At 34.5% G+C, this 12,493-nt stretch overlaps 1 protein-coding gene across 4 annotated transcripts in view; it reads right to left on the reverse strand.

Moving 5' to 3' along the window:
* The window catches only part of KAT6A (lysine acetyltransferase 6A), a 132,705-nt gene that overhangs the window by 43,620 nt on the left and 76,592 nt on the right, over positions 1-12,493 (reverse strand). For 3 of the 4 annotated variants that reach the window (XM_058289803.2, XM_058289802.2, XM_071212676.1), the window contains 4 exons: positions 5,190-5,305; positions 4,522-4,603; positions 2,038-2,173; positions 386-702 (listed from right to left, as the gene is read on the reverse strand). In XM_058289803.2, coding sequence (XP_058145786.1) covers positions 386-702; positions 2,038-2,173; positions 4,522-4,603; positions 5,190-5,305 — 651 coding nt within the window. The remainder of the gene's footprint in view (positions 1-385; positions 703-2,037; positions 2,174-4,521; positions 4,604-5,189; positions 5,306-12,493) is intronic. The other variant, XM_058289804.2, reaches the window with a different exon arrangement.

Here is a 12,493-nt window from a genome sequence, read left to right on the forward strand (position 1 = left end):
ACAGTATTTTATGCACCTCTACTCTTCCCAATTTCCTTCCTGGATATTCATCACACAAATGTTTAGTAATTTATAAAATGTAAAGTTATCCTTGATTCAAGTTATACCCAAAATTTTGTAGGCAGATTCTTCATGATTCTCTCAAGAAATCAGCTTCCTTTTACTTAAGAGCTCCCATTAGTCCGTTCTGCAAGGTCATTTCTAGCCTCTAAATTCCTGCCATAGTTATTACCTTAGTAGTATCTAAATCCATATCTTTAATATGTTCTTATACCCATAACCATTTTTTTTAATTGTCAAAGTTAAATCTATTCTCAATACCTAGTGTTATTCCAAATAATACACATTTGGAATACTTTCTGTTTCTAAGTGAACACATTTTTACCTGTGGGCCAATCTGAAGTGCTTGATTTCCTGTTGCCCTTTTTCCTGATTCTATATTGCTCCGAGTAGTCTACCACTTCCCCTCGAGCTTTCCGCCCATCAGGTGAAGGGGTGAAGAATTTGGTAAGGCCATCAATGAGCCCTTTGGTTTTCTTGTTGAACTTCAAGGGGGCACTGCTATCTCTGCAGAAGTCCAAGCCATCTATTCGCTCTATATAGCCTTCTTCTGATGACGATGCTGATTGGCTGGAGAGAGTGATTCTACGTTTCCGACCCCTTCCAGGGCCAGTTCGAACTTTGCTGAAGGGACCTTTTGATCTAAAGAATCAAACGGAAAAGGGTAACTATTAAAGAGAAATCTTTATAAGGTTTCCATTTATATATAACATATAATTAGTAGCTAGCTTTACAGCTTTTTTAAAAATCTATATTATTAAAAGGTTCTATAAACTATAAATAGTATATGAGTGAGAAGTAATATTATTATTAGAAATATCTTCTTTCCGGGAAGCCTGGTTATTGATTGTGAGAAGAACCCTAGGCCAGGAGTCAAAAGATGCATTTGAGTTTTAATTCTGCCACTTACTAGCTGTACATCTTGGGACAAATCACAGTCTCTCTACACATCAGTGTCTTAATCTATCTACAAAACAAGAGTTGGAGCAGAGAACAACTAAAATCCTTCAGGTATAAAGTCCTATAATACTGTGATCTCTGCAACCATTTAGTTGTACCTTTCCTCTGAACACAAGGGATGGGTTGCTCTTTGAAAGTCAGGGATCAAAAAATCATTTTATAGGAAAATTAAAGTCTGATTTAATACACACTACATTATTGGTTCTGTACATTTCAAGCTACTAGTACCCACTCATTTTAGTTATATATCACCTTCAAAGTAACCTTAAGTATGGAAAAAAGTAGGTAATATTCTTGAGAATCGAAAGGGTGACATGCCTGAAATATTTTATATAGTCTCAAAGATGAATAACTAAGAGATACTCAAAAGGGACAGAATTAGTTACTGAATCTTGCCCCACCTCCTCCACCATAGCCCAGTTTCCTAGTTCATGAGGGATAATTATATTCCTGATCTCTGCTAACAGATGAAAACACTAAAATTATTGTACATAAGGAAAACACAGGTATAGGACCTCGGTATCACCTCAACAGTAGGAAGCTATCCAGTGATTAGTGCATCATTTAATGGAAACTGACAACTGAGTCTAGAACAGGAGAGAAATCTGTGACATGCTACAATAATACTAATATTTCTTTCTTGTTTTTTTGTTTGCAATATAAGACAAGGAATAACAGCCAGATTTTGGTGCCAAAGTACTTTAAGCCCAGTTCAACATTTAATACATGGCTTTGTGCATGTATTATACCTTAGCTTCCTCTTCTAAAAAAATGGGAGCAACAATATCTACTTCATTGGGCTGTTGGAAGAATTAAATGACTCTACACATGTAAAGCATTTAGAACAATGCCTAACACTTATTAAGGGCTCAGTAAGTTTTAGCTATTATTAAATACAAGCACCAGTTAAAACAATGGAAATTGTTCTTGTTTTTTCATAAAGAAGATAAGTGAATCCTACACTATAGAGAAGATCCTATCCTTTTCTCCCCTCACCTTGCCACAAGTACAACTTACACCGTGTTTTGTTTCTTTAACCTGTTTTTTGGACGTCCTATTGGATTAGCATAGCGCCGTTTTATCTGTGCTGCCTTCTTTTGTAGAAGTTTTCGTCCTTTTTTCCTAGGTCGACATATTTGACATATCCACATGCCTATAAAGAAAGAAAATTCCACATGAAAGCACCATAGACATAAATAAACTGAAAGACTTCAGATACTCTATGCCAGGAATTCTTTCCTTCTTTCAGGTCAAGAACTCTCATTTGAATACATGATGAAAGCTGCACAGAAAAATGAACATAAATACACACACACTCACACAAAACTCTACAAACAGTTAGAAGGGAATGACATATATCCTGAAGCCCACACATGGAAGAAGTCCCCTGGTCCTCAGTTTTAATACCCTACTCTATGCTTAGCACCCAGAATACAGTTTCTAAATACCATCCTACAAAATAAGAAGCAAGGTATACAGAGAGTAATGGTTAAATCCAGGGCTGGGGCAGGGATTACAAAATAACATAGACTATTCAGTGGTGCCAGAAAACAAGGATGTTCTCAAAAAATAATGAAGGCACATTAAAAGGACACAGGAGGCAATTTGAAGAAGCTGCCAATAAGCAAATCTGGGATAATTTGAGTAACAAGATAACGAATCATGACAATGAATTTTAACCCACAGAATAAAATAAATACTCACGAGTCCATCAATCAATCAATCCATCAATAAATAAAAAAATAAATAAGGGATAGCTTTCCCTTATAAGCAGAATTCCAATTAATAAATGTAGAGGGAATGATGGAAAAAGAAAATAATCATTACACAAATACCAGGGTAATAACTATTGGAGGCAAGAATCATTGATGGATGCTAAAGGTTAATTGGCAAAGGTGAAAAAGAATAACTTTCAGATATTTGTCAGGTTTCATCACTGTAAGAGTGATCAAAGTTATTATCAGTAGTAAGATGTATCACTATTGCCCCGTCATGATGTAATAAAAGGGGCATAACATCATTTCTGCAGCATATTCATCAAAATTTATAATCTCAATCTAATCATGAGAAAGCAAGAGACAAACCCAAATGGAAGGACTTTCTATAAGATTACTGGTTAGTAAGATAAAGAAAGTATTAAAGTCAGGAAAAACAATGTCTGGGGAATTATCGCAGACTTGTGGAAACTAGGGAAATATCACAACTAAACGCAATGTGAGATCCTTGATTAGATACTGGGCCAGAAAAAAAGACATTAGTGGGAAAATAAGAAATTCAAATAAGATTTGTATCTTATTTTATCATCATGATATCAAAGTAAATTTCCTGGTTTTAATACCTATACTATGGTTTCGTAAGATGTTAACATTAGGGAAAGCTGGACAAAAGGTATAATGAGAACTTTATACTTTTCTGCAATAAAAAGTCAGAACAAAAAGTTTTTTGAAAAAGAACTTCTTCTCTAAGGTGCTATAAAATTTCTGTAGAGATTAAATATACAGAAAGACGACATACATAAGAAAATCTTTCTTATCTTAAAGGATTCTTAGAAGGCCTTTAGCCCTGACTTCAAATAGCATGGAAGAGGTAGAGAAAGAGGGGGATATATTCCTTCCACATGCATAAATTTAAGACTTTTCAAAAGGTAATTAACAATAGAGTGGCGTAAGAGAAACTCAAATGGGATTCTAAAGAACAACTTGGCTATAACCCAAGGTTGAGTCCTTTTACATCAATAGGAGAAGTTATCAAATCAAACAGACATTATCAAATATTCTATATGCATTCTACTTAAGAATCCTATAAATCACAAAATCACAATTTAAATGGAATTCGTGACAAGGCAAAACTAATTAGATTTTTAAAAAAAGAAACTATAAGCATTTAAGATGGTACTCCATGGAAGTTCAATCTAAAGGCTCTCCCAACAAGCAATTACATCCCAACTAGCTACCTTTCAAGAACAGGAGTTAAAAGAAACAGAACAACATTATGCTGTACCCTTAAGATCTATGCAACTATCCTCATGCAAATTATAATATTAAAAGGTTTTCTAAAAATTTTTTAAGTTAACAAAATTCAAATAAGCCAGAGAATCAACAGCTCTATGCCCCTCAAAAGTGATGAGCAGTATATAATCAACCTGACCTAATACAATTTCATTTCCTTCTTTAAATTAAAGAAAGATATTTCAAGATAAGGCAAGCACTCTGTCTCTATCTAAAGGACTGGCAAGAATTTATAAATGGACCACTTTACTTCCGATGGATTCTTAAATATTGAAAATAAAGGAAGATAATAATAAATCCACACTATATAAGAATGTTAAGAAGCCTAAATAAAAGGACTATCTCTACCTTTAAGGTGAAAACAGCCTTCCTACTTAGACAACCCCAAACAGAAAGATCCAAATGATTCTTTTATTTTAACAAAGTCAATAAAAGTGCCTTCGTTAACAAGTCCCTTTATATTCCCAGTTTAATTTCAGAAAGCATTTCTCACCTTTTGGCATTCGGGTGAGTGGTGGATCACAACACTCCATGTGAAAACCTCGGTCACACGAATCACAAAAGAGCATGTTATCCTAGAAAAAAGAAAGGGGAGTTCTGCTTAACCATATGAAACAGAAACATGTCAGGATCATGATTTCACAAAACCCAGGACATTTCAAATGTCTCAAAAATGACATGGGTTACGGACTGTGATAGCAAAAATTATCTTAATTTGTATTAAGTAAATGGACCATCAGAGTCAGCAAGAAGTTTTGCTTTATCCACTTGAATAAAGAACTATAGGTTCGTTATTTTCACGGATACCCAGAATCCAAAACTAAGCTAACTTTGGTCTGTTTTAATAACAAAAACGAGAAAAGAACAATTTGTAATTAATATACTAAGTGATCATTCCTAAATGAATGTTCTGCAATGCTCAAAGAAATTTGGGAATTATTTTTTTAAAGTAACTTAGTAATTAAGGTGCTTTATAAACTACTTAGATATAATCCACGACTAAATGACTACAAGTACTCTAAATTAGTGCTATTATAATATAAAGTCCTAAATTATGTCAGACCAAATAACTGAAAAATAACTAGCCATACTTATTGGGAATGCCAACTGTATATTCTACTTTTATGTGAAATAAACACAATGGAAAGTAAAGATACTCACTGCATTTTTGCCTTGATCACGACAGGAACTACACGTTTTACACTCGATGCACTGCCACCGTAAGGCCTTCACTCTAACCGTTAGTTCAGAGGAAAACTTTAAACAGGATGGATGACCTATTCAGAGAAGGAGGGAAATCACTAATAAACAATAATGATTTTTTAAAACATACGAAAGATATGATGTAGAAAAAGTCAATTATCATAAATACAAAATATTTATCAACTAAAACAACATGTTCCCAGAAGCTTGCCAAACATTTCTCATTTGGGCTTGGTACCACAATTCATATTTGTTAATGGTAAGCAGAATTCAGAAACCATGCCCCACCCAAATACTGATTTGAAAAAACTTGACAAGACCCATACTTTTATTATGCCTATACTAAAGTATTATATCTTCACACATACACATGTATATGTAGAAAGATATAATATGTCCTGGCTATATCTGGAAGAACAGAAGAAACTGTTTATGGTGGTAACACTCTAGGAAATGGAGCTATAAACATTTTGAAAGAGAAGGATTTCAAATTTCACTTTATACCCTTCTGTGCTCTCATTTTTTATTCCATAACATATTTTACTTTTTATTGTTACTTTTGCAATTTAAAAATACATAATAAAAATTCCATCATTTAAAGTGAATTATGTGCTCATGATTTACGGCACACAAACAAAAACTAAAACCCTAAGTAATATTTCTATTGTGACCATAATTAATAGCAATAGGAAAAATTTCTCTCTTCCAAAGTAATCATTTTAATTCTCAAAATTTATAATAGTGGAGAATAAAAACCAAAAGCAGATTTGCCCTCAATTCTGAAAAAATTAGTCTTCCTCCCCTAAAAGTTGATTATGGTCATTTTTCTTTTATGAGAGAAGGGGCTGGTTAAATCATCTTCTCTCCTCTTCTATTCTTAAAAAGAATTTTCTTTTATGAGATGGTAAGAAGTTTTTCATCAAAGCATCACTAACATTAAAGGAAATTAAGAGAGGAAGCATGAAAATCTCATCCATAATTCTATCACCCTAAAATAATAGCCATTTTCATATTTCACTTTTCCTTTTTAAACTACCATTCAAAAAAACTTTTATTTGGTTGTAGATATAGCATATATAAGTTTTGTTCTACTTTTATTATTTGTTTCAAGTTAACTTGATATTCATATTCCTTAAACCAATAATATTACAGAGTTGCTATACCATAACCTACCTGACCATTTCCCTATAGTTAAATTCTCAATTACCAGTCATAGAGAACAATAAAATGAAAATTGTCGTGCTTATAGATAGATCCTTTCCTTCTTTTAAATTAATTCCTTACAATAAATTCTTGTAAGTGGGGTTGGTGACTGAAATGAAATAAACGTATTTATAGCTTGATATATACTACCAAAATGTTTTCCAAATATCCAGTACCACCAACAAAATACAAATTTTACCACAATTTTATCAAATTTAGGTTTGGGCTCTCTTATCTTTCAATTTTATTATTATAAAAGGTATAAAATGATAATATACTGCTGCTCTGGTGTACATTCCCATAACTAGGTAAAACACTTTTTCACATGTTCAAATATTAATTTTCCCTCATATAAACTGCCTATTGAGAGGCTCTGCCCTTGAATTCTTAGAAATGTTAATATTGGCTTTATATTTAAATAGGTTTCAGCCCTTTGTCATATTTAATTCAATTATTTTCCCCAAACTATACTTGCCCTTTTTTTATTTTGGGTGTGCTAGTTTCCAATTTATGAAATATTTTAACTTTATATACTTGAGTATATCTATGCTTTTCTTCACTGGTTATTATGATAGCCAGCCTCCAAACTATCCTCCAACGATTCTTGCTTCATGGTAATCATGCCCTTGTATAGTCCCTTCCCATACAGAATAGGGCTGACTTGTGCAACCAATAGGATATTGTTGAAATGACTGAGAGTGACTTTCAAAGGTAGGTCAGAAAAGATACTGCAGCTTGCTCTCTCTTGGATATTTGGCTCAGGCGGAAGCCAAGTGACATCTTCCGGCATTCATACAGCCCTGTAGAGATTTCCATGCAGCAAAGAACTGAGGCTTCCTGTCAACAGGCAGCATTAACTTGCAAGCTATGGACCACCATCCTGGAGGCCTTCAAGTAACTAAAGCACCAACTGAAATCATGACTGCAATCTCATAAAAGAATCTAAGTCAAAGCCACCCAGGTAAGCCACTCCCAAATTCTTGCCCCACAGAAACCGCATAAAATTTTAAAATGTTTGTCATGGCTTAAAGCTGTTAAGTTTTGAAGTAACATATTTCTATAGCGGTTATTTATTCTACTATCTCGAATCATAAAGCATTCCCTCTACAATTAATGATTTTCAAATTATGCTCTTCCCTAGCCTGGAGAGGAGGCTCAAGGGCCACCTGAAATATAAAGCTTCTAAGAGGGGAGGGCATTAAGCCCTCCCTACTCTCAATTCATTCTCAACTCACCTAGAGCAGGTTCATTTTTATTTCCTTTGATTTTTTTTCCCCATTTTTTTTTTTTGTTTTAATTTTTACAAACTCTCCCCCTTCTCCCAATCTCTCCCTCCCCTGGTAACCTCTAATCTCCTTTCTATCTCTGAATTTGCTATTCCTACTCATCTCTTTTAAGTGACATCATGCAATTTTTGTCCTTGTGTGTGTCTTCCTTGTTTCACCAAGCATGATGTTTTCAAGGTTCATCCATGTTACAGCATAGCTCATAACTTTATTTTTCCTTATGGCTGAATAATATTTCATTGTGCGTATGCACCACATTTTGTTTATCCACTCATTTGCTGACAGACATTTGGGCTGATCCAGCTTTTGGCTATTGTGAACAATGTTGCTATAAAACTATGGTTGGGATACAAGTACCTGTTTGTGACCCTGTTGTCACTCTCTTTGGGTATGTACCTAGAAGTCGGATTGCAGAGACAAATGGTAATTCTATGTTTAACTTTTTGAGGAACTGCCATATTGTTTTCATAGTAGCCACTTTTAGAGTCCCATCAAGAATGAACTAGAATTCTAAATTCTCTGCATCTCCAAAACTTGTCATTTTCCTTTTTTTTTTTTTTAATAATAGCATCTTTATGGGCGTGAAGTGGTATCTTTTGTGGTTTTAATTTGCATTTTCCTAATGGCTAATTACATTAAGCAACTTTTCATGTGTTTACTGGCCATTTCCGTATCTTTTAAATTGGGTTGTCTTTTTTTGTAGAGTTGTAGGAATTCTTTATATTTTCTAGACATTAAACCCTTATCTGATATATGGTTTGAAACTATTTTCTCCCATTTTGTAGGCTGTCTTTTTTACTTTCTTATTTCCTTTGATGCACAAAAGTTCTTATTTTGATGAAACCAAATTTATCTAATGTTTCTTCTGTTGCTTATGCTTTTGCTGTCGTATTTAAAAATCCTTTGCTGAATCCCAGGTCACGAAGATTTGTCCCAATGTTATCTTCCAAGAGCTTTGTAAGTTTTAGAGCTTATATTTAGGTCTTTGTTTCATCTTGGTTTGATTTTTATATTTGTTATTAGGTAGGGGACTACCTTCATTCTATTGCATGTAGATATCGAGTTTTTTCAAAATCATTTGTTGAAGAGACTATTCTTTACCCCATTGCATGTCAAAAATTGGCCATAGACAAGTAGGTCTGTTTCTGGATTTTCAATTCTGTACCATTGGTCGATATGTCCATCTTTGTACCAGTACCATGCCTTTTGATTACTGTTGCTTTATAATACAATTTGAAATCAAGGTTGAGTCCTCCAACCCCACTCTTCTTTTTCAAGATTGCTTTGGCTATTTGGGGCCTCCTATGATACCATATAAATTTGAGGATTGGCTTTTCCATTTCTGGAAGAAAAAAAAAGGTTGCTGGAATTTTAATAGGGATTGCACTGAATTTGTATATTGCTTTGGGCATACTGACATATTAACAATGTTAACATTTCCAGTCCATGAACATGGAATATCTCGCCACTTACTTAGATCTTCTTTAATTTCTTTCAGCAGTTTTTTGGAGTTTTCAAAAAGTACTCAAGTCTTTTGTATCCATAGTTAAATTTATTACTAGATATTTTGTTCTTTTTATTGCAGAGGGAAATGTTTTCTAATTTCCTCCTGAGATGGTTCAGTGCTATATGGGAACAAAATTAATTTTTGCTTGTTGATCTTGTACCTTTCCACCTTGCCAAATTAATTTATTAGCTGCTAGTTTTCTTGTAGATTCCTTTTGGTTTTTCTATATATAAGATCATATCATCTGCATAAAGAAATTGTTTTACTTCTCCCCTAAATATGCGGATGCATCTTCTTTCTTTTTCTTGCCTAATTGCTCTGGCAAGACCTTCTGGTACAATACAGAATAGCAGTGGTGAAAACAGGTATCTTTGTTGCATTCCTGATCTTAGGGGGAAAGGTTTAAATCTCTAGCCATTAGGTATAATGTTAGTGGTGGGTTTTCGTAAATGGTCTTTATCACATAGAGAAAGTTTCTTTCTATCCTTACTTTCCTGAGTGTTTTTATTTTAAAAAACAGTGGACTCTGTCAAATGTCTTTTCTGCATTTACTGAGATAATCATGTGGGGTTTTTTTCCTTTCATTCTATTTATGTGGTGTATTACGCTGATTTTTGTTTGCTGAATCATTCTTGCATACCTGGGATGAATCCCATTTTGCTATGGTGTATAATCTTCTTAATATGCCATTGAATTTGGTTTCCTAATATTTTAAGGATTTTTGCATTCATAAGGGAAATTGTTCCGTAATTTTCTTCTCTTGTAATATTTTTACTAGGCTGATACCAGGTATCAGAGTAATGCTGTCCCCACAGAATGAATTAGGAAGAATTCCCTCCCTCTTAAAATTCTTTGGAAGAGTTTGAGAAGGATTGGTATTAATTCTTCTTTAAATGTTTGGTAGAATTCATCAGTGAGATCATCTGGTTCTGGGCTTTTCTTTGGTGGAAGGTTTTGATTATTGATTCGGTGTCTGTTCCTGTTAGAGGTTTGTTGATGTTTTCTATTTTTTCTTGAGTCAGTTGGGTAATTAATATATTTCTAGGAGTTTTTCCATTTTTTTCTAGATTATTTAGTTCATTGATGTACAACTGTTCATAATATTCTCTTATAATCCATTTTATTTCTGTAACGTCAGTAGTGATATCACCATTTTCCTTTCTGACTTTAGTTATTTGTATCTGTTCTCTTTTTTTGTCAATCTAGTTGAAGGATTGTAAATTTTACTGCTTTTTCCAAGATCCAACTTTTTGTTTTGTTTGTTCTCTCAATTGTTTTTCTATTCTCTATTTCATTTATCTCCACTCTAATCTTAAATTATTTTCTTTCATCTGCTAAACTTCGGGTTTATGTTGTTCTTGTTTTGCTAGTTCCTCAAAATGTAAGTTAGGTAATTTGAGATCTTTCTTCATTTTTAAAACAGGCTTTCATAGCTACAGATTTCTTCTGAGCACTACCTTCCCTGCATCCCGTAAGTTTTGATATGTTATATCTTTGTTAGCCTTTGTCTATATATATTTTCTAATTTCCCTTGTAATTTCTTCTTTAATCTGTGGGCTGTTTAAAAGAGTGTTTAAGAGTGTGCTATTTATCCCCCCAGCGTGGGACACGACACCCGGGGATGAGCCTCCCTGGCACCGAGGGATCACTACCACATACCAGCTGAAGAAACAACTAGAAAATGACCTTGAATTAAAGATTCAATGCGGAACAGCAGAATATACCTGTCTACATATAATAACATGACTTCGGGAAGCTGTTTGACCTAATGTAAGGGGGAAATGGAAAGGAGAAATGAGATTATAAGGCTGTGAGTCTCTAAAAAAGAGTCTGGAGGTTGTCAGAAGGAATACCCCTATGTACAACTGAACAGAGTCTAAGAGACAGATAAGGTAGATACAACCCCAGGTATTGGTTCTTTTGAGGGATAAAGAGACCCACGGGTTCTATGGTCATGGCAGAAGGGGTTCACTGCCATGACAGATGGCCCTTCTTCGGAGCTGGTGTTTCTGCGTGATGGAAATGGACTCAGAGGGGATCTCTTTTCACAAGACTTGCATGCTACTTTATTGGAATTGTAGTTGGTGCTGGGTTTAAGATATATGTAGGGGATTTGAATCTCTGGACTGATAATATGACACCCAGGCCCAGAGCCTCAACAGACTTCAGCTCCTACACTTTGACTTATTGGACTTACTCCACTCAGCTAACATGGAGTTGAAGAAGGTCAACCACCACAACATGGAGCCTAGAGTGTCTACAACTAGAAGCAGGAAGAGTGCATCCAGTACCCATGTGCAATCTAAGCCCTCACTTGTCATAGGTGTGCAATGGACACAACCAATCCAATGTCCACAGAGAAAATGTGGAATGGGTGTGGGAACGGTAGCCATGGGGGCTGCTGGGTGTGGGGAATGGGAGGAAGAGATGAGATGTGGAGGCGTTTTCGGGACGTGGAGTTGTCCTGGATAGTGCTTCACGGACAATTACGGGACACTGTAGATCCCCCCAGGGCCCACTGGATGGAACGTGAGAGAGTCTGGGCTATGATGTGGACCATTGACTATGGGGTGCAGTGATGCTCAGAGATGAACTTACCAGGTGCAATGGATGTATCACGATGATGGGAGAGAGTGTTGCTGTGGGGGGAGTGGGGGGCGGGGGCGGTGGGGTTGAATGGGACCTCATATATTTTTTTTATTGTAATTAAAAAAATAATAATAAATAAATATTAAAAAAAAAAGAAAAATAAAAAATATCGATTGAAAAATGAAAAAAAAAAAAAAGAAGTGTTTGGGAAGTGTTATAAAAATTTTAAAGGTACTTTTTAACCTTTTGTTGGTGGGATTTTTATCAGTGAAACATTATTCATGTATATATTTAGAGACTGTATAAAATTCTTAAAAATTAAACAATGTTCACACCATCTGTATTATATCCTGATACTGATCTGCATGAGTATGGTATTGTTAGATATTCTTAGAAGAGTGTTATAGGTTGTGAAAACAACCAACTTTCCTTATCAGTAATACTGTTTTGCTCTAATGCTTCTCTGAAAAAGCATGCAGTCAGCTCATCGGTGACTAAAAATAAAGGACTTTAAAAGAGAGAAAAAAAAAAAAAAAAAAAGAGTGTGCTATTTAATTACCACATATTTCATTTCATTGTGGTCAGAGAGGTTACTTCTTATGATTTTTAAATTTATTTAGATTTCTCTTGTGCCCTAACATATGTTCTACCCTAGAGAATGATCTGTGTGCACTTGA

The sequence above is a fragment of the Dasypus novemcinctus genome, chromosome 29 (assembly GCF_030445035.2).
Source record: "Dasypus novemcinctus isolate mDasNov1 chromosome 29, mDasNov1.1.hap2, whole genome shotgun sequence".
NCBI lineage: Eukaryota > Metazoa > Chordata > Mammalia > Cingulata > Dasypodidae > Dasypus > Dasypus novemcinctus.